General features: G+C 45.3%; 1 protein-coding gene across 1 annotated transcript in view; it reads right to left on the minus strand.

Annotated features, from left to right (window-relative positions):
* The window catches only part of BEND4 (BEN domain containing 4), a 52,188-nt gene that overhangs the window by 13,067 nt on the left and 15,466 nt on the right, over window positions 1–23,655 (minus strand). Inside the window, exon 3 of the mRNA XM_090035851.1 lies at window positions 409–500. Coding sequence (XP_089891977.1) covers window positions 409–500 — 92 coding nt within the window. The remainder of the gene's footprint in view (window positions 1–408; window positions 501–23,655) is intronic.

Here is a 23,655-nt window from a genome sequence, read left to right on the forward strand (position 1 = left end):
AACTGTAGTTCGGTCAAAATCACAAGAAAGAGAACTAAATCTGTAACGTTGGGCTGTTTGAGATATGAAGTTGAAAAGGATTTTTATTTGCATTTGGTGATGTCTCTGTCTGTAGAAAGTTCAGACAAAAAAGTTCCCATTACAATGCAAATAGTGTGTGCATGTGCCTGTTCGCATTACACATTGTTGTACAGAACAATTTTGGATTAAATTAGTAATGGCATGATTCCAACAAGTTTTAGGACTATGTAAATTTAATCCTTTGTCGCATACATGAAATGACAGTTTAATACCGGTTTTTACATATTTTAGCCTAAGTATATTCTTCCAGTGCCTATTGATTTATTTAGTTATTTTCAATGAAATATCAAACGTGAAGGTATGTAGCATAGCATCATTGTATACTACCTCTGTTGGATGGTCCGTTGGCTGTGGTATCATAAGTTGGTTGTGGTGCTGAAGTACAGTCTTCAAATAATCTAAAACAGTCTGGCAGGGCACTGCATGAAACAAATTGTAATTACTGTACATTAGCTATCTATCACAAAGTAAAACAGCAGTCTTAAAGCAGGGTTGTCCAAGATCTGCTCTGAACGCCATTAAGACTTATATCAAATGGGAAATATCTCTCCTTTTGATTTGTGCATCCATTTCATTCAACAAATATATAACAGATGCTGCATTTCATTTGTTGAAATCTTAGAGATTTTCTTCCCACTGCATTAAAAGTTTTCTTGGTTCAAAAATATAATGTCTATGACTATAAATTAGGTCGGCAAGAAAGACAAGAAAATCTGTGCATTCTGTAAACAGCCCAAACCACGTAAGGGAGAGAACATTTCTTGGACTTAAATCATGCATTCAGTATTAATATGGAAAGATGCTGGAATGTCTCTGAAACTACAGCCTAGTTAAATACTCTGTATATATTTAAGTATGCACATACTTTTTTCCCCCCTAAACATGTTACAAAACCAGGCATTAAACAAACAGTTTTATCCCTCTTCCCCCTCCTCCTTCCTTGCTTTCTCCCCCTGCTTCAAAACTCTCATTTATTTCAGTGGAGGTGCCACCATCCTATTCTCTTCTCTGGAGGTGATAGGTTAATTAGGCCTGATTCAATTATGAGTCTTGTCTCTGTCAAGCAGATGCTGCCATATCCCTGATTAACTCTGGAGTATTTTTTGAGATACAGTGCTTTTCTTCTGAGCCACAACAGTGCAGGAGAATTAAACAGATATTAACCCTAGCATTAAGACTGACTTCTGAGAGACTAAATAAATAAATGCTATTTTGTATTTGTCAACCTTGTGTTTTCTTTCAGATGTTCTTGTAACAGCAGTAAAATGCAAAAAGGGTGTCTTAGCTTTAGCTAACAGTCTAAGGTAATACTTTTAAAAAAATCACCAATTTTGAGTGCCTTTTTCAGTATTTCTAGAGATACCTCAAAGGTCTGATTTTCAGGCTGTGCGCGCTTAGCGCTTTCTGAAAATCAGACTTCTTTAAGATGTATCAACTTCAGCACTTCAAAAAGGAGGCATCCAGTCCCTGTTCACTGCTGAAAATTTTGCCCTGAGTTCATAATGTGTCTGTCTCTCCTCAAGATAGTCCTATATTTTGCTAGGTCCCATGCTGCTCGTCTACGCAGGGAAAGTTACTGAGTTAAGCTAAGCCAGGGCATTAATGTACAATACACTAGTTTGCTGCTCTAACCCCCCCAAGTGGATACTCTGGGTGCATCTATACATGCTATTAAGGCAAAACAATAAACTCCGGTGCTTATCACAGATTTTACTGATTCCAGGTGCTACATTTACACATGCTCCTAGGACCGCAGCATGTTGAGCTGTGTCAGAGCAGGGGATCCAGGGGGTCAGCCTGCCAGGCCAGGGCTGTTCCAACTTGCCTCAACGTGCTGCATAGGGGTTGGCTGGGGCACAAAGGTGCTTCAGTGTGGGGGCAAGCCGGCAGGCAGCCCCTGTACTGACATACCTTTGTGTCCCAGCCAGTTGTGCCAGCATCTACATGTGCAGTGCTATGGAGTTAATTATCTCCTAAGGCCTAATAAGGCTGTACATGTAGATGCAAGATATTTACTGTGGAGCTAATTAGTCTACTCCACAGTAAATGTCTCCTATACACATGCCCTCTGAGTGCACGTTTACCGTGACTTTTTGCGAGCAAGTTTATTCTGTTTTGGAAATGAAGTATGCTACCTTGCATTTAGTACATGCTTGCCACATTTACATGGCAGGCTTGTGTGGTACAGTAAGCATGCTGGAATTTCACAAGCTAGTTTACTGCCCACTGACTTCCCTGTATCAAAAAGAAGGCAGTGTGTTTATCCATGCTTCATTTTCACTTTCATATTTTCACCTTTGTAAGCAAAATGTCAGCTTCACTTATGAAGTCATGTGGAATCTGATAGCTTTTTAACTGGTCTCTCCCAGGCTAAGTAGCTCCAGCAATTTCACTGCTTGCTGTAAGCATCATTACTTCTGTACCTCAGAAAGGAATGACGTTACTACATAGCAACATTGTTGAAGCAAGTGAACAAGAAAAAGTGAACAAACAGTCTACTGGCCTATTTTTTATACTTATCAAAATATTTTTTTAAAAATAAGTGACTCTTCGGTGACAAAAAAACAGTATTACAAAATTCCTTCAACCTTGGCAATAGCTGAACACTCCTAAAACTGTTATGGCTCAAAATACTAATTTCACAAAGGTGCATAATGCACTTCTCTGTATGACTATTGAGATATTTAGCATATTGCTGGAGTTGAGGAAATAGAGTTTTGCATAAGCCTTTCTTCTATCTGCTGTTTAGCTCTGCTGTCTGTTTCTTTTTCTCAGAAACCTGAAGAAGGGTACAATGGTACCCAAAGCGTGTCCATGTCCCTCCCAATCATGTAGTTGGTCCAATAAAAGATATCACCCCCATGGCTTTAATTTCTTACGTGATTAGTGAATTAGTATGAGGCAGTTTAATAGTATCTTGAGAGACTATTATGATGCCTAGAAGAAAATATGTAGTATTGTTTTGTTTGTGGAAATGGGGGTAGAAGATACAGATGGAGATATATATTTAGGTGAGATTGGGTTCCTTTGAGAAATGCAATTGTTTCTGGTGATCTTAGTTTACATATCTTGGTCTCACTGATTTCACTAGCTGACTGCACTTAGGCACTGTCCCCCTAAGGTGGGTGTTATGTGGGACCACTATGTGCTTGGTGAGGGTTTTTATGAGCATTATAAGGGAATTTCTCTTTTTCCCTGGGATTCTTTTCTTATTTGGCTAAGTGAGTGTTCCAAGAGGGTAACATGAGAGGTTTGAAAAGTGCTTCATTTCTATTGTTAAAATAGAAATGGTGTTTCTTTTGGACAGCAGGAAGACATTGTAAGGATTGAATAATACTGCTGTAATCTATGGATGTAAAAGGAAGATGATTTGGGTGGGCAAGAGCTCACCATTCTCTACCTATTGGGCTTGAGAAGAAAATTAGGAGGAAGTCTTCTTAGACAATAGGAAGATGTCGAAGTCCCTAGCTTAAACTGAAATCTGGTTGGATGACATAATAAGGCTTGGCTGGTACAGAAGAGCTGTGTTCAGACAAATACAAGATATGTCTTACTCCAAACATATTGATTTTGTATGTGCTCATTTCCTGAAATTCCCAAGGATATGGCTAGGCATAGGCTGCCTGCTATTTTGATGAATTCCTGGACTGGTCCATGTCCTTTAACACATATGAGATGCTGAGGAAGGGGAAGGGAGGAGTGACAGTGAACCTATTAGAACCATGGTATTGTCAACCAGATAACATGCAGTACATTTTTTAATCCATCTCAGCTGATGTGATGCTGAAGCTTTCCCATTTCTTGCCAGAAACATGAAGGCAAGTTGGCTCAAGTTCATTTTTACAAATAAGTATTTTATTTTTCCTAAGAATAGAAATGTTTTTGGCTTCAAATTGGATGCTCTGAATACTGTGAAAATGGCTGGGCACATTTTGAGGACTTTAATTAGTAATATCACCTTATTTCACCACCATTTGTTGTGGGACAAGCAGCTTTCCATCTTCTAAGCTTCACAAATGCCAAACACTATTCCCAAAGTTTTGCCACCTCACTCAATTACACTGGTTTAGAAATGAGGCAACAACATTTAACAGGACTCTAAAAACAAAAAACCCACCAGGAGCATTAGAAGCACAGAGATTCAAAACTTTAGCAAATCTCCTGGAATCTCTAGTGAATCTCCTCCTAGATATTTCTTTATGGCTCAAATGGTATGACTGTGAAATTAATCACTGTCTTTCTGAAAAAGCAAATAAAACCATTTTTTCCAACTCTCCTCAGTAAATATAACATTATCAGAGCCTGGAGTTCTAAACTGTGAGTGTGAATGATTTGATTTTTTAATATATGATTCACAAGGAATTAACATACTCATAACATAGAGATATAGAATCATAGAAAATTAGGGCTGGAGGGGACCTCAGGAGGTCATCTAGTTCATCCCCCTGTTCAGAGCAGGACCATCCCCAACTAAGATCATTCCAGCTAAGGCTTTGTCTAGCTGGGTCTTAAAAACCTCCAAGGAGAGTCCCCCACTTTCTCCACGTAACCTGTTCCAGTGTTTTACTACTCTCCTAGTGAGAAAATTCTTCCTAAAATCTAACCTAAACATCCCTTACTGCAACTTGAGACCATTGCTTCTTGTTGTGTCATCTGCCACCACTGAGAACAATCCAGCTCCATTCTCTTTGGAACCACCCTTCAGGTAGCTGACGGCTGCTATTAAATCCTCTCTGTCTTTTCTGCTCAAGACTAAACGGGCACTTGTATATGTAATCCGGGTTTTATTCTATGCCCCCTAAACTGAAATGTTGGGTTTCAATTTTTCTGTCACATTACAGTGAGGTGCCTGATCCTTTTATTTTATTTATTTTCTTTTTTTGGAAAGAGCCAGAGCCTGGGCAGGGGACAGCTGCCAGTGGGCTGAGCAGCCCAAGCTGCAGGGGGCCCTGGTTCTTCCCTCTGTGGTGGTGGCACCCCTTAGGCTACGCAGGTGAGCTGCTTGTGGGCCAGGTGTTGCCCTAGCTTGGAGGCATCACCTGCCCCAATCCAACTGCTTCCCAGGCCTGCCCAGGGAGCAGTGCTCAGTGTGCTTCCAGCAAGCAGGCTCAGGGAAGAGTTGGATCATGCTGGGTGCTGCCTCCAAGCTGGGACACCACCAGGCCTGTTAGCAGCCTGCCTGGGAGGCCCAGGGACGAGCCACTGCCATGGAGCTTGCCCCCTGTCCATGGGAGAGACACGCAGGCTATGCTGAAAAAAACCCCAAACGATCGGACCCTGCATCACTTCAGCTTTCAGCAGGTGTCTGCTGAAAGCAGAAGTGGTGAGGGGCCCAATCCTTTTTTCTGCGGAATCTGCCCACCTCTCCTGCGGCAGGAAAAGTGAGCTGACGGCTGCAATGTATCAATGCAAACTCACCTAAAATCCCCAACACTGGTGCACGTGTAATGTGTGATGCCATTAAACCACACAAATTTTATTTTTGTCATATGTACATTGTGGTGACTGTCAAGTGTACAAGCATCCACTGAGCCCAGTTCCCTCAGCCTCTCATCGTAAGTCATATGCCCCAGCCCCCTAGCTATGTTTGTTGCCCTGTGATAGACTTTCTGCAATTTGTTCACAGTCTTTTTGTAGTGGGGAGAGCTCAAAACTGAACACAGTTCTCCAAATGTAGCCTTGCCAGTGCTGAATAGAGGGAAATAATCACTTTCCTTGACCTGCTGGTAACACTCCTACCAATGCAGCTCAGTATGCCATTAGCCCTCTTGGTAACAAGGACACACCGCTGGCTCATATTCAGCTTACTGTCCACTGCAACCCCCAGGTCCTTTTCTGCAGAGCTGCTGCCCAGCCAGTCAGCCCCCAGCCTGAACTGGTGCATGGGATTGTTCTGTCCTAAGTGCAGGACTTTGCACTTGTCTTTGTTGAACCTTATGAGATTTCTTTTGGCCCAGTCCTTCAATTTGTCTAGGTCACTCTGACTCCTAGCCCTACCCTCCAGCCTATGCACTACTTCTCCCAGCTTGGTGTCATTTGCAAACTTTCTGAGGGTGTACTCTATGCCATCTTCTAGGTAACTGATGAAGATATTGAACAAAATTGCCCCCAGGACCAACCCTTGGGGCACCCCTAGTTGATACTGGCTGCCAACTAGACATTGAGCCATTGATTACTCTCCTGTAAGACTGATGCTCCAGCCAGTTTTCTATCCACCTTACAGTCCATTCATCCAGCCCATACTTCTGTAACCTGTCTGTGAGGGTGTTGTGGGAGACTGTATCAAAAACCTTTGCTAAAGTCAAGGTATACCACATCCACTGCTCTCCCTGCATCCACAGAGCTGGTTATCTCATCATAGAAGGCAATTGGGTTAGTTAGGCATGACTTGCCCTTGGTGAATCCATGTTGACTGTTCCTAATCCACTTTTTTCTCTTCAAAGTGCTTAGAAATGTATTCCTTGAGGATCTGTTCCATGATTTTTCCAGGCACTGAGGTGAAGCTGACTGGTCTATAGTTACGTGGATCCTCCTTTTCCCCTTTCTTAAATATGGACACTATGTTTGCCCTTTTCTAATAATCTGGGACCCTCCTGATAGCCATGAGTTTTCAAAGATAATGGCCAGGGGCCAATTGTCAAAGATAATCACATCAGCCAACTCCCCTCAGGCATGGGCGACTGGTGGCCCCACAGGGGCCAGTCATTATGGTGGGGAGGTCCCCCCACAGCCGACTGCGTGAACCAGGAACCGTGAGTGGTGCTTCCAGAAGTGCCAGAAGCCCTTCACCAGGCGCGCCCCTGTCCATTGCCTAAGTGGGGAGTGCTGCCTGTCAGGGGGTGCACCAGCGCTCTCAGAGGGTGTACGTGCACTCCTGTGCAGCCCCAACACGTCACCACTGCCCTTGGGTGCATCCCACTCAGCCCTATGGACCTGTGTATGTCCAGCTTTTGTAAACAGTCCCTAACCTGTTCTTTTGCCACTGCTGGCTGCTCACCTTCTCCCCACACTGTTGCCAGGTGCCGTAGTCTGGGAGCTGACCTTGCCTGTGAAAAATGAGGTGAAAAAGGCATTGAGCACTTCAGCCTTTCCCACATTCTCTGTCACTAGGTTGCCTCCCCCATTCAGTAAGGGACCCACACTTTCCCTGATCTTCCTCTTGTTACTGAATACTTGTTATATGACTATCTGCAAGCCTAAACATCTATACTATGACTGACAGATTAACTGTACGGACAACATCTGACTGCAACCAGTGGGAGAGGTGATATTGGTTGTAAAGATACAGCTTCTCTGCAAAAAACAGAAAAAATCATTTTCCTGCCCATTAGGAAGATGGAGGATCAACTGTCTTTATTCACCAGCTTACTACCAACTGTCAGAGATCCAGATCAAATCCTAAAGGTGGTAAGGTAACTCAGAGAAATAAAATGCAAGGGAAATATCAGACTTTTTCTTGTGGATTACAGCTATGAAAAAGGAGATGGATTTTTGAGACAATGAAATATAAACTGGCAGAAGGCAGGGCAGGGGAGAACCTTGAGACTCAACTCTAAAGTCTCTAAGGTGCTACCCTGCCCTGCCTTTGCCTGACTTCAGACTGTCACAGCTAGCTGCCTCTCCCTAAATATAAATTGAGAGTATTAAGTGATGCATATAATTTATTATACATACAAAAACTCAGGCCATAATTTTGGAGACCAACACTGTAAAAACAGGACCTGCACAAGGGCTTGTTGGAACTTTACTGTTTATTGACCAAAGTAATAAGATTTTGCAGTTACTCTAAGGAACAAGCCTTGTATTGCTGTTGGTTTCCTTATGCTATGCCAAATGAAACTTGGGGCACTGCTTGCAAGGGTCTTGCCTATGATGTTTTCACATTTCATAATGAACTCTTGACTAGAGCTTTGACCAGAGAATGCATACATTATAAGGCTAGTAGGGACCACTCTGATCATCTAGTCCACGGGCAGGCAATTATTTTGGGTGGAAGGCTGCTTACTGAGTTTTGGCAAGCTATGAACAGCCGCATGACAGGCAACCAGGGGCAGATGAATATTAATTTTCTAAATTTTTTGGCTGACCCATAGGCTGGATAGACTGGCCTGGTGGGCTGCATCCAGCCCATGGGCCGCATTTTACCTACCCCTGATCTAGTCTGGCCTTCTGCATAATACAGGTCTTAGGATTTTCCTGAATTAAGTTCTGCGTGCATTATAGCATACTTTTAAAATATATTTTCTGGCAAAGTAAACTTTACTTGGTAAGCTGCTACAATGGCTATTTACCCTCACTGTTAACAATAACATGCCCCATGACCATACTGAAAATGTCTAGATACATTTTCCAGCCATTGGACTTAATTCATCCTTTGTCTGTTAGACTGAAGAGAACTTTATCACATTTTTATTACCCAGGAAGGTACTTATAGGAGGTGATCAAGTCATCCCTTAACTTTCTCTGTATTAAACTAAACAGATTGACCACTTCTGACTGCTTTGGCTACACCACCACAGTGGGAGTTCATTTTCAGTTGATAATCCACTATGATGTCCAGATCCTTCTCAGTCTCCACATCTTAAATTGAGATTCCCATCTTCTAAAACAGGTTTAAGCGATTTTGCTCCTAAATGTCAACTTTACATTTGGCTGAATTATATGCATATTGCTTCCTTGTGCCTCCCTTATCAAGTAATCAAGATACATTTTTTTTTTATCAGTGACCTCTCCTCTTCCTTATCTGAAAATCCCGCAGACCTTGTATCACCTGCCAACTCTTAGTGATAATTTTGTTTTCTTCTACTTTCCTGATAAAAATATTAAAACAGTGTAGGACCAAGAACAAACGCACATGGAACCCACTAAAATCACATCTGCTCAAGGATGATTTCCCACTTACAACTGCATTTCAAGACCCATCACGGAGCTAATTTTATCCATTTAACATGAAACATCTGGATGCTGTATCATTCTGGTTTCTTAATCAAACTGTTGTGGTACTGAGACAGATATAAGCTGCTGGTAGACATGTAAAAGAAACAAACCCCACCAGTGCTTTACCAGAAGAGGAAGTGCGTTAGCTTGACCCAACTCCCCGGTGTCTGTGCAGATTGGATACTTCAGTGGGGCTTTTTGCGCTTTTATCTAATAACTGATTAAATCAGCTATTGATTCAATCAGCAGGCAGGCTCCACCTATGACCAAAAAAAAAAGAAAACAGGATTGGGCCCATCACCATAATCTGCTGGAAAAACTGAAATGGTGGGCAGAGACAATGCAAGCAGAGTGCAGGGCCCAGGGCAAATATGCCCGTGCAGGGTTCCGCCCAGTCGCTGAATTTGGTGTGGGGGTCCAAGTGCCCAGATGTGAAGCTGGCAGCAGCGCAGAGTCGCTGTGGCTGCTCCGCCCTGCTCTGCGGGGCCCCCAAATGTGGAGCACGGGGCAGTTGCCCCGATTCAATCCCCACCCACCTCAGGGATGGCCCTGATGGTGGGTTTCAATTAAAAACTCACCATTTCAGTTTAGGGGGCACAGAATAAAACCCTGAGGACTAAACCCCTATCATGTGTACAAACGCCCATTTAGTTTAGAGAAGAGAAGAGAAGACTGAGAGGGGATTTAATCGCAGCCTTCAACTAAGTGGGGTTACAAAGAAGACGGAGCTGGACTGTTCTCAGTGGTGGCAGATGACAAAACAAGGGGGACTTCCCCAGTATTCCAAAACTTACTGGTCCCAAGTTGCAGCAAGAGAAGTTTAGGTTAGATATTAGGCAGAATTTTCTTACTAGAAAGGTAGTAAAACACTGGTGGAGGTTACCTAGAGAGTTTGTGGACTTTCCATCCTTGGAGGCTTTTAAGACCTGGCTAGACAAAGCCTTGGCTGAAATGATTTAGTTGGGGATGGTCCTGCTTTGAGCAGCAGGTTGGACTAGATGACCTCCTGAGGTCCTTTTTAACCCTAATTTTTTATGATTGAATCAGCTATTACATAAAAGCACCAAAAAGCCCTGTTGAAGTGCCAAAAAAGCCCCACTGAAGCTTTTAGACACTGGGCAAGCCGGGTCAAACTATATAGACACTGGGCAAGCCGGGTCAAACTAACACAATGCTTCTTTTGGGCATATGCTGCACTTGGTCTGGAGGTGTGCTGAGTTGAAAGTAAAGCACTGTTTTTGATTATTTTTTCATGTCTGTCAGCAGCAATAGCGTACATAGATGTAGACTTCTACATCAGCCAAACTGGTAATATAATCCAAAACACAGTATGATAAGATCCATCTTCATGTTTATCAATTATATACCCTTATTTAATGCCTTACTAGTAGAGTCCAGTGGTTCCTATATTTTGCTAGGCCTACATTTGTTCTAGTTTTTCCATTTATCCTATTCTTAATATTTGCACATTTGTTTTCTTTCAGTCCTTTGGAACCTCCCCAGCATTCCAAAACGTACTGAAAACCAAAATAAACAGCACACAGAGCTCCTTGTCCCTTTCCTTTTACAACTCTTGCATGAGAGATTTTTAACAAAATGTTTTTAAATGTTGCTGTTTAATAACTGCTCTTTAATATTTTCCTTAATTACTACTGGAATAGAGAATATGAGTTGTCAGTGTGACGAAATCATCAGCAAAGCTAACCACACTTTATCATGCATCAGCAGGTGCATGACAAATAGAACCAAGGAGGTGATACTTTCCCTCTGGGTGGCATTGGTCAGACCACAGTTGGAGTACTGTGTCCAGTTTTGGGCGCCGTACTTCAAGAAGGATGTTGATAGACTTGAGAGAGTCCAGAGCCACTTGTATGGTTCAGGGCTTACAGGACAAGCCCTATGAGGAGAGACTAAAGGACCTGGACCCAAGAGAAGGCTGAAAGGTCATTTTGTGGCCGCCTACAAATTCATTAGGGGGACACAGCAAGGGATTGGAAATGTTCTGCTCACCAGGGCGCTTCTTGGGGTAAACAAGGAACAACAGTCACAAACTGACAGAGAGCAGATTTAGGCTAGGTATCAGGAAAAACTTCACGGTAAGGGTGGCCAAAATTTGGAATGGGCTTTCAAAGGAGGTGGTGCTCTCCGCTACCTTGGGGATCTTTAAAGGAAGGCTGGATCTGACCCCAGCATTCTTTCCTGCCTAGGCAAGGGGTTGGACTCAATGACCTGCTGAAGTCCCTTCCAACCCTAGCATCTACGAATCTATGAATCGATGAAAACATGTTATCAGGATACTCCTTTTCCTATGATATGACATAAGCTGGCTTTTTCTCAGATACCGTAACAGAAATATTTATTGAACACTTGCATTATTATTGACAATGGTTAGGATTCTTTTTTCCTATTATACTTTAAAAACTCCTACTTTTGTTCTCAATTCCACTGGCCATAGATTGGCCTTGCAACCTTTGGCTTATTTTATTTATTTAGTACAGTGCATGGCTACTAATGTATATTCATTTCTCCCTTCTTCCATTTGTTATTTTTTATAGATATTTTCACTTCCTTTCCAAGCCATTTTTTAAAAATCAGTATGGGGTCTTCTTTCTTGAGTGTGGTTTTTTGGGGGCCTCTAGCAAAACACTGTCTCTCACCCTGTTCTCATTAAGACACTGGGGGACTGTGGTGTTGACACCCACACAATCAGTTGGGTCGCCAGCTGGCTGGATGGCCGCACCCAGAGAGTGGTGGTGGATGGGTCATTTTCAGCCTGGAGGGATGTAGGCAGTGGGGTTCCGCAGGGCGCCATCCTCGGCCCCACACTGTTCAACATCTTCATCAGTGACTTGGATGAAGGGGTAAAAAGCACCCTGTTTAAATTTGCTGATGAAACTAAGATGTGGGGGGATGTGGGCATGCTAGAAGGGAGGAATAGGCTCCAATCCGACCTAGACAGGCTACAGAGGTGGGCGGATGAGAATAGGATGGGATTCAACACTGACAAGTGCAAAGTGATACACCTGGGGAGGAACAACTGGCACCATACCTACAGGCTGGGGAACTCCCCTCTTGTCAGCACAGAGGCGGAAAAGGATCTTGGAGTCATCATTGACTCCAAGATGAACATGGGCCGGCAGTGTGGGGATGCAGTCAGGAAGGCCAACCGTACCCTGTCATGCATCCAGAGATGCATCTCAAGCAGGTCCAAGGAAGTGATCCTCCCCCTCTATGCAGCACTGGTCAGGCTGCAGCTGGAGTACTACATCGAGTTCTGGGCGCCGCATTTCAAGAGGGATGTGGACAACATGGAGAGGGTCCAGAGCAGGGCCACTTGCATGGTCAGGGGGCAGCAGGGCAGGCCCTATGAGGAGAGGCTATGGACCTGAACCTGTTCAGCCTCCACAAGAGAAGGCTGAGGGGGGATCTAGTGGCCATTTACAAACTAGTCGGGGGTGATCAGCAGGCATTGGGGGAGTCCCATTTCCCACAAGCACTGCCAGGAGTGACCAGGAATAACGGTCACAAGCTGGCAGAGGGTAGATTCAGGCTGGGCGTAAGGAGGCGCTACTTCACTGTCAGGGTGGCTAGGATCTGGAACTAACTTCCAGGCAAAGTGGTGCTGGCTCCTACCCTGGGGGTCTTTAAGAGGAGGTTAGATGAACACCTTGCTGGGGTCATTTGACCCCAGTACTCTTTCCTGCCATGGCAGGGGGTCGGACTAGATGATCTGCTCAGGTCCCTTCCAACCCTAGAAACTATGAAACTGTTCTGAAACAGTTTCTCATTATCATTTACATTTTTTTGTTTAAATTTTTCCAACTGCTTTGGCTCATAATTGTTTTCAGGTTTGCAAAATCAGCCCTTTTATAAAGCAGCAAGTATGTGTGTTTGTATATGTATGTGTGTGCGTATGTGTGTGTGTTCGTGTGTATATAACACTGGGTTGGATTGTATTCTTTTTGTGCATAACAGATGTAATTGAGCCATGATCACTTGTACCTGCGCTATCCCTAATTTGTATTACTGTAATCATTTCCACTTTATCAAGATGAGACCACATAGAGAATAACCCTGTCCCCCAATCCTAGAGGCTATACTTTTGATTTAGGAAATTGTCATCTGTAATTTTTGGAAAGGTTAAGGACTTTTTAAACACTTTGATATTGCTCTTACTGAAATTCCCCAAGAAAATGCACCCTTTTTCCTCGATACAATATAAATGTGATGCTCATGGATTCATTCTGATCTCTGGTGAGTGGCAGGGTGCAGCCACTAATTCAGGGATGGGCTATGATTTGAGCTGGAGAGTCACTTAAGGAGTTCTGGCGAGCTGTTGAAGGCCTGGCAGGGAGGTGCTGACCTGGCCTGCAGAACTGGCACACATCACAGGGACATGCGGGGCACCCTGGCCTGTCTGCCCTACACCGGTTCTGGCACTGGAGACACTAGTTGGTTCTAGCACTGGTGACACTGGCAGTGGCAGCTGGAAGGAGCTACTACCACAGGGGGTTTCTGGGAAGCTGAGTCTGGCTGCTACAGCACCTGCCCCACAGACTACAGCTCCCTGTGTGCCTAAGAGCTGCACACAGGGATAGGCATAGGTGGAGGGAGGATATTTTGGGGGGGAAGGGGGAGGGAGGGGCTGAGCATGTGCATGCACCCCCCTCCCCCAACAGGTAAGCCTATGGGGGAAAGAGGGAGGGGGGGCAGATTGAGCCCCTGTCCTGCACAGCCAGGGCAGGGTGTGGGGCAGAGCCACGAGTGGTTCATCCAGGGGGTGCCCAGTGCAGGGAGAGGGTGGTGGCTTCTGCTGCTGCACACACCCCGGGAGGCACAGGGGGCATGTACCCCTGAATCTGCATGGGGCAGGGCAGGCTGCCACTGTGCACTGGGGTTGGCGGTGCTGGGCTCTTCCCAGCTGGGTGAGCTGGACCAGGCTGCACTGGGAGTAGGTTGTGGTGGTCCTGGGAATGGGAACTACGACAAATTTTGGGGTGGCTGCAGCCGTCCATGTAGCCTTGCTCCCATCACCATACGCCCCAAGCGCAGCCCTGCTGGAAAGAGCTCAGCACAACCCCGGCCCCTGCCCACAGCGAGCAGCAGCTTGCCCTGTCTTGCACAGGTCTGAGGCACATGCACCCCATGCCTCCCAGGGTGTGTGTAGCAGCAGGAGCCCCACCCCACTGGTGTGCAGTGTCTCCCCCAGTCCCAGATCCACTCCCTCCCCACCCAGGCTGCAGCTGCTGGAAGCCAACAGCCAGGCTACCTTGTGGCCCTACTGCTGCCCCGTGTTTGGGGCGGCTAAGCCCTGTTAGCCCCCTACTTTCTGTCGTTTACGGGGATAGGCCAGGCTACACTCCATGCCAGACCCTGCCCATGCCCAGAGGCAGTGGGACTAGCCACATGTGCCATGCCCAGGCTGTCCCCCATGCCTGGGCTTGGCAGGGCCAAGGGATCTGCCATGGACCAGAAAGCCCACAGGCTGTATTTTGCTCACCCCTGTATTAATCAGTACCCTACCCAATGCTTTTAACTGCTGAAATACAGATCCACAGGCTTTTAAGATTACTTGCTTCTGAGGTGTCAGTGCTCATCTGACTGGTGTAAATGTCTTATTTATTTCTGTATAACTGCCGCGCGGCACTCTCACATTTATGTAACCTTGTAGTTTTGGCTTCTAATCAAAATGAAGGCTTTATATTTTCCCACGCTTGTATTAAGCTGCACATGCGTATTTTGTAAGTTTCATTTCTTATCTATAAGTGTCATTCCTGCAGAAACGAAACTTATGTAGAAAATCTACCTAGTAACTATTATGTAAAAGAAAACTATCCTATCCCTGTATGCTTAGCTTATATCATAGTTAGTGTCACAGAGGCAGTCCAACCAACATCTATAAAGAGGCATAGAGGCAAGAAGTAGCAGAGACGATGACTGGACGACCCTTCAGGCTTGATCACCCTGTAGCCAGTCCTCAGCCTCCCTGCCTGGGTGTATCCCAGCGAAAACCAAGGCCTCAAAAATCTGACAATTGACAACGATTCACCGTGTTACAGTTTTGTTATGTATCATCCTGTTCATGAGCTGTTGACCAGCCCTAGGACTAACTAGTGAGTAGCCGTACCTATCCCGCAAGGGGTGGAAAGCAAGGGCTTGCTAGTGAACCCTGTGGGCCAACAGACCCTTTGTATCCGGCATACTGTAACTGAAGAAACATCGGAGACTCCACCTCTTGACTGCCTCTCTTCGTAGTTTAGACAGCATATCTACGCTTTCTATACTTATATTTACTGCAACTTCATTCCAGCTGGTCTCCCCTCTTATTCATAAGAGGGTGAGGCCAGGTGAGTGAACCTCCATATCTGAATCAAATTGGGAGACCAATTAAAAGCTCCAACTCAAATTGGAAGCCTTCAAATCGATTCGGAAAAGATTTAGCCAATTTGGAGAATCAGCCATAGACTAAACAGGCAGCAGTCCTCACCATGCTGGACACAGTTACCTCCAGCTGGTAAGTCTGTTGTGGTGGGTGGAGGGGGGGGAGATTGGGGCTGGGGTTGGGACAAGCTGCCCAGCTGGGGTGAGGGGCATGGGACACAGGGAGTGGGGCAGGGGGTGCAGGATGTGGGCACAGCAGTGCTGGGAGAAGGAACTATGCCCTGCTGCTGCTTGCCCAGCCGGGGTGTGGGGGTGGGGCGTGGCTCACTCTGGGAGATGGGGTCAAGCGGCAGCAGGGCATAGCTCCTGCTCCCAGTGGTGCTGAGCCTGTGCCCTCACTCCCTCCCCGCCGTCCTAGCTGGGCAAGCGGTGGCAGTGCTTGCCTCCCACACCAGTTGGGCAAGCAGTGCCAGAGCCCATCCTCCCACACTGGCTGGCGAAGCAGTGGCAGCGCCCACATCCGGCACCTGCTCTGTGCTGGCTGGGCAAGCGGCAGCAGTTCCTGCCCCCCTGCCCCAGCTGGGCAAATGGCATCAGTGCCTGCCCCCCCATGATGGCTGGGCAAATGCCAACAGCACCCGCCCCACCCCCAACACCCCTCCACACCAGCTGGACAAGTGATGGCAGCGCCTGTCCCCCCATGCTGGCTGGGCAAACAGCAGCAGAGCAGAGCCCCCACTCCCAGTGCTGATGTAAGCGCAGCAGCATTGGAAGTGAGGGTTATGTCCTGCCGCCACTTGCGCAGCTGGGGTGGAGGGAGTGGGACAAGGTGCAGGTGTGGCTCCCTCCAGGCTGAAGGGGACAAGCAGCAGCAGGGCACAGCCCTCACTCCCAGCACTGTTGTGCCTGCATCCTGGCCCCCTCTGCCCAGCTGGGCAAGTGGCAGCAGGGCAGACACCTGCTCCCAGCGCTGCTGCACCTGCAACAGCACTGGGAGCAGGGGCTCTGCCCTGCCACCACTTGCCCAGCTGGTAGGGGGGGACACTGCTGCCACTTGCTCAGCTGGGGTGGCGAGGGCATGGAATGCGGGCGCGGCACTGCTGGAAGTGGGGGCTATGCCCTGCTGCTGCTTGCTCCCTTTCGCCCTGAGTGAGCTGTGCCTGCAAACTGGGCAAGGAGCAGCAGGGCATAGCCCCCGCTCCCAGCACTATCGCACCAGCATCCCGCGCCCCCCTCCCCCCACCCTGGCTGGACAGCTTGACCCAGCCGCAGGCCCAGCCCCAATCCATCCCTCCCCCATGCCTGTTCTCACCCACCTCCACAACAGACTTACCAGCTGGAGGCAGCTGTGTCTAGCGTGGTGAGGACTGCTGCTTGTTTAGTCTATGGTCAAATCTCTGAAGCGGTGCCGAATATTCGGATCTGATTCAGCCGAATCAAATCAGGACATTAATTCGAATCTCTGAATTGAATCACTATCCCTCCAAACTGTCCGAATCTGAAGCGAATACTTGTCACTTCGCACAGGTTTACTGCTCAGTAGCTGAAAAATACTGTGAAGTAGTCTATCGCAGCATGGACAATGTTAATACACTACTGAGCGGTAGTATTAGGCTACTGTGCAGTAGCATCATCTGGAAGATGTTCACTGGCACTACTGCATGGTAACTCTGGTTACTATGCATTTATTTAGTACTTGCTAATATGAGTACTAAATGAATGCACAGTAACATCTCATGTAGATGTGCCCAATTACACTGTATAGGTACATACAGACCACGCACATCATTGATGACTACTGGTAAAGACCTGTACAACTACACTGACTGTGGCTAAAATATTTTATTTAAATGGATCTTTTTAATTCTCTTCTTCCCTTCAGTTTGAATTGATATACAGCGCTATTGCCATTTCCTACCTCACACCATATGGTACTGTATACCTTTATTTATTGTAGTCAGAACATCTATAATGCCTTCATTCAGAGGAAAGAAACAAGAAGCTTCCTTATTCCCTCTTAAGAGTTCAATTTTTATTTCACAAGTTTCTGGTGCCCTTGTTCGCTGGATGATGAGAGATTCTTCATTTTAAGTTCATTTGAGGGTATTTCTGAATTTAGACTTACTGTCAAAAAGCTGTGATGAACAATATTACACCTATTTAGAACATATACGGTAGTACTAATCTCTGATCATATAAATGGAGTCATTTTTCACCCTAATATTTGGACAAGTTCTCTGTACAACATGGATTATATAATTTTTGTCTACTAGCTCATTTATTTCAATAACAAGCTGGAAGCTGGCAAGAGCTGCATGTGGCAGCTTGTGACGAAAAGTGGTGGAGTGCCCTGGGGTGATGAGAAGCCAGGGGTTGCAGAAGAATAGGAGTTAATGCTTTATCTCCTGGAATTCATGCTTTTCATGTCTAAGTATCCTGAAAATTTATAATATTTTCAATTTGATAGGTGAATGAATAAGAAAACTACACCTTTCACTGCAAGCAACAAACAGAAGCTAATGCAGGTAAGAGGCCATAAATGGTTAGCTTGGCTGACCTAAAGTGACAGTCAAATGCAATACACTACCAGGGGAGTGGTGGGGAAGGCCTGAATTACAGTCTCTGCTGCCAGGACTTTTTATGCCTCTTACATTAGACAGTCTTTGGTTAGCAAATAGATATAACCCTGGCAGTAGAGACTGGAGCCCAGGATCCCTTCACTCAGGGAGTGCTGTAACCAGTAACCTACAAACTCAGACTGCCCATGACTCTTTTGTTGAAGATGGGGCACAAGGCAGCCAAAAGGTGGACAATGCTTTCATTTAGCTTATTCTATAGCCTGCTGGTTAAGGAATTTCCCTGCAAAGTAGAGGAAATGGGTTCAGAGCAAGGGACAGTTCTAAAAAGAAAAGTGCACTTTCTATCCTGCCTGAAGATGGGCTGTGGGGTACCCAAGACTGTAAGTCATGAGGCCAGAAGGAGAACAAGCAAGAGGCAACCTGACTGTAGTCTACTGGAGGTCCTTGGACTCGAGTTTTTCCACTTCTTGGGTGAGTGCTCTAATTACTAGGAAGAGATTGGTTACATCACCATTAACCATCATGTTTGAACTGATTTCAGTGCTGTTAATGTAAGGATGGAACTTTTTTCACCTGTTGACAGGAGCTTCTCCAGAGACATAGGTGGAACTTAAATATCTCCCAGATCTGAATCACAAAAGTGCTTAGGTGTAAATTAGAGGCCTAGGTATTCTACCTGAATTGCTTCTCAGTATGTGCAGAAGATACCTGTGAAACTCAGCAATTCAAAATAGAAGCAGCTAATGAATTTGTGGCTGCTGGTGTAGGGCCATTTTAAATAGATCTTTGGAGTACAGACACCAAAACTTTTTCCAAGTCTGTTAGGTACCCAGGGCCATCCCTAGGGGGGAGTGAATCGGGGCGACCACCCCAGGCTCCGTGCTTTGGGGGGCCCTGCGGACGTTTTAATTAAAGCGGTTCCCAGAGAGCATGTTTTAAGCCCCAGCACATTTAAAAATGGCCACAGGACGCTTTATCTAAACCTCATATATATAGGCAGCCAATAAATCTAACGCTTTACAGGTTTTTCTCTAATTTGTGTGGCTTTTGATCAAGGCTCTCTGATCATAAATTCCACAGAATTTGCCAGGATAAATCTAAAAACTGATGCATGAAGAAAATAAAGTTAATATGGCCCAGATCAGCTGAAGTAACTGTACTGTGTATATTAACAGGAGTAAGAGTTTGTATGCTCAAAATAGATAGTTTTGGAAACTGCACAAGCATCCTGAAGTTGCAAAGCAAAGCAATACTGAAATGGCAGCTATTGCATACAAATTCAAAAAGGCACTCTAGTATACTATTCCTTTCAAAACACTCATTGATTCTATTCAAGCTCTACTTACTAAAATAACTTCATTCTTTGAAACTGTAAAGCAGAACAAGACCAGACAGGATCAAGCTAAAATGCCAAGAGTATCAAGGATACTGGTTTTAGCCATGTTGGTCTAAAAGCATAGGCAGACAAAACTCTTGGGGTAGAAGTGATATCTTTTATTAGACTAACTAAATGAGTGAGAGCATCAAGCGAAACTGATAAAGTATTTCAAAGTAACTACCAAGGGTTTAAAAAACAGCAGCAATAAAATATTAATTTGTATACCACATATAGTTGCCAAGTCTATCCTACACACCCTTGTGCTACTGCCACATAATTACCTTCCTTCTAACTGAATTCCTTAATCCACTTCCCCATACAGTAATAGTTGGAGAATTTTCTGTTGCTCAATCTAATTATTGGAGGGGGCAGGGGGTCATGTTAAATCCAGAGTTGTTCTTGGATCTGGGTAAATGCAGTATATTTCTATGAAAAGAAACCATTTAATTCTAGAATATTTCTTTCTGCTTTTATTTGGTGGTCTGCCTAGGACTGATTCTTTGGGGCACCCTAGGCACGTCTACATGAGATGCTGCTTGTGCAGTAGCCGAAAAATACTGCACAGTAGCATGTTGCAGCATGGACAGTGCTAATATGCCTTATTATTAGGCTACTGTGCAGTAGCATCACCTAAAAAATGTTTGCCAGCGCTACTGTGCAGTAACTCTGGTTACTGTACATTTATTTAGTATTTGCTAATATATGTACTAAGTAAATGTGCAGTAATGATTGCACAGTGGTGTCTCATGTAGATGTGTCCACTATAAACTAAAAAGATACCACTAAACTGAGGGACTTGCAAAACTTGCATTGTAGGATCTTGGGGACAGGAAGAAAGGCATTAGTAGCAGAAGGTCTTAGTTCCTCCACCTCAATGGCCCAGGATTGTATAATTTTTTCCTCAGTAAAACTTCTAACAAAGTAACAATTTCACTGCTTTCTTATGTCCCCAGAAAACACTTTGTTCTAGGATTCTTTTTGTGAGCAATGCAAATGGGGTTTTGTACAGTTGCAGTTAGAAATGTGCTGAGGATCTATTTTTAGAATGCAAACTCTCATTGATTTTAAATGGGGTTTTGCATACCAAAAGGAAAAAATGCTAACTGTTTGAAAAAAGGGGGGAGAATGGTTCACAGTCAGTTACAGAAAAGAAGGAACAGTCTGCTGCTTTTATCTTCTGTTTACATTTTGCCATCAGGAATGGCAAACCTTCAGTACATGGGGAAAGTATTCCTTCCCTCTTGGACCTATTTTTGGCCTTTCCTTAGAGCAGGGGTGTCAAACTCATTCAGCCCTACAGGCCAGATGACTGGTTCCAGGCTGGTTTGAGAGCTGAACTGGACCCACAAACTGGCTGGAAAGGGTGCTGCATGCAGCATGGTCTTGCTCTGGCCACTCCAGGCTGTGCTGCATGCAGTGTCTACTCTGGTCGCTAGAGTACTTGTGGCACAGCCCTACACATCCCTGGAGTGGCTGCTGTATACAGCACAGTCTCGGACTGGCCAGTGCAGCCACTACGTGTGGTGTGCAGGGCCATCCCGTGCACCCTGCATGGTGCCTGTGGGTCAACTCCAAGATCCACGGGCAGCAACTATGGGTTAGATCCCATGCCTTAGAGGCTAATAGAACTGCTTCAGTTCTGTGCAGCACTGAAGGAAAAAACCCCTTAGTCAAACAATCACTTTTCCAATGGGCTGATAGGACCTAAGAACGGCCTTCCTCTACCAAAGAGGCCCCTAAATCCTCTTTTCACCTGGATCTCTCTCATTGCTTGCCATGGCATACAGACAACCTGCAGAATTTTAAACAGAAGGAGAGGAAAGTTTTTGCACAAGGGAGGGGAGATAGTTCATGTCAAATTGTGAAAAGAATTATTAAAATCTTAGGGTGAGATTTTCTGGAACCCTCAGTAACCTTCTGAACCCTTTATCTGCAAATGCATATCAGCTCAGAGTGTTTTATGTCATGGAAAATGTAACTACTTTTTAGTGCTGGACTAGAATGTGTGACCAAAGTCAGGCTATGAGCCAAAACCGCAGACCTCCCCTTAGCTTGTTTTTTAAGCATATTCACTCCTTGGTGCTTCTGGAACCAACTGGGGAGTTTCGGTTCCATCCGAGACCCGTGTCCTAGTTAGGAGCAAGGCAACTGTGGCAAATACCTAAATCCTCAGATTTTCCTGACCTGCTGCCAGGTTGGCTGTGGACCTATATATATTATGCAGACAGCATCAAGTTGCATTAGTTGAAGATAATCTACTGATAAATACACGACCTGCATTTGTGAAAATTCAGTCTGTATTTTTCAGTTGCTTTGAATATACCATTGAAGGGATTTTTTTTTTTTATCTGTAGGGGTAGAGAGAATGACATTCAGGTGACTCCACTCTCCTCTAAAAATGAAACGAAGGGCAAATGGAATGACCCAGATAAATATAGACTGCTTAGCCAGACATCAATCTTGGGCACAATAATGGAAAAGCTGACAAAGAGATTCAACTGACAAAGAATTAAAGGATAGGAATATAATTAATGCCAGTCAAAATGATTTTTGGAAAGTAGAGCTTGTCAAACAAACTTGATTTCATTCTTTGATGAGATTACAAGTTTGGTTAATAAAGGTAACTCCATGGATGTAATACAGACTAATGCAAAGTATTCAACTTACTACTAAGTGACATTTTGATTAAAAACATAGCAATATACACTATCAACAGAGCATGTTATATAGATTAAGAATTGGCTAACAGGCAGATCTCAAATAAGGAATCAGCATGAATAAGAACATTTTTAATGACGTTCTACTTAGACTGGTACTACCTCAATGGTACTTACTGTTTTTCTAGTGATCTGGAGGGAAACATATCTCTGATAAGATTCATAGATAATGCAAAAATTAATGGTAAATAATGAAGAGAACAGGGCAGTCAAAACACTCTGAATTGCTTAACCTGGGTTCCATCAAACAAAATACTTCTGCCAAATGCAAACTTATGTGTCTATGAAAAATGCATACAGAACGCAACATACAGTTTCAGCTTTCTAGCCTAGAAAGCAGCAACAGTAAAAAAGACTTAAGAGTCAAAATGAACAAGCAACTGAAGATAAGCTCCTACTAAGGCCATGCAGAGACATTCAGTTTCTCCTGGGAAGGTCACACTGCTCTTCCAGGAGAAACCAAAAGTGTACAGGTGTTCAGAATTTTTCTCCTACAGCAGTAACCAGGGACAGGCAAAGTCCAGCCCCATTTCCCAGCAGCCCCTGTGTGGCTGGGGCCAGTTTCCATGGATACCCAACAACATCTGTGCTGGATCATGCAGGGCCAGGGTTTCCATGGAGGTCAGCCCCTGCAGTGCTGGCAGGCAGCAGCAGCACCAACTTCTTCCTGGTGGGAGATGTTGAGGGGGGGGGCTGTGCTGTAGGTGGGAGCAGGGTGGATTCAGCTACTGCCATTTGTGCAGGGTGGGCAGTAGTGGCAGCAGTGACACTGCTGGGAGATGTGGCTACGGGGGGGGGGGGGGGGGTTTACAGGGAATTTTGGAATGGCTACAGCCCCAAACCGCCTCCTAGTGTTGCCTCGGCTGACGCAATGTGCAGCAGGGCAGGGACCTGCTCCGGAGCTGGGCTTGAATCTTGCAACAGTGACAATGCACCCCAGGAAGGGGTGTGCAGGCAGTGGATCATGGCACTGCCCCCGCTCTGGACCATGCTGGCACTGCTGCAAGGAGCCGGGGCAGAGCCGCAACCCGCTAGCTGCAGATTGCAGTTCTGTCCTGGCTCTGGACCATGTTATCACCACTACGAGATCCCAGCCCTGCTGTGCACCCTGCCAGAGCTCTAGGTCTGGTCTCCATGGAAACCCTGGCCTTGCACTATTACAGTGTAGCTGCTGTTGGGGGCTGCTGGGAAATGGAGTCCACTGCTGCCCAGATCTGCCATTTTGTTTGCACCTGGCATAACTGGTAGCTCTGGGAGAAAAATAACCCAGGAACAACAAAGGATAAATTGCTCCTGGGAAAGTTTCTAATCGGACAGCAAATGTCTGTACATGTTCCTTTTGAACAGAACTCACAGCATAGCCCTCCAATATCTCAGGTTCTTTTGCTCCCCTCATCCCAAGAGACAGTGTGTTGCTCAGGCTGGATTCTACTGCTCAAGCCAAGCACATAGCAGAACACTCCTCCTATACAATCCCCACATTGTGCTACAGGAAGACACAGGCTGATGATTCAGCTGCTAGAGGAAACATCTATAGAGAGAAATGTATTGTTTATTTAGCTTGTCAGTGAAGAAATGCCTG

The sequence above is a fragment of the Crocodylus siamensis genome, chromosome 2, assembly GCF_052110815.1.
Source record: "Crocodylus siamensis isolate JL-2025a chromosome 2, ASM5211081v1, whole genome shotgun sequence".
Classification (NCBI taxonomy): domain Eukaryota; kingdom Metazoa; phylum Chordata; order Crocodylia; family Crocodylidae; genus Crocodylus; species Crocodylus siamensis.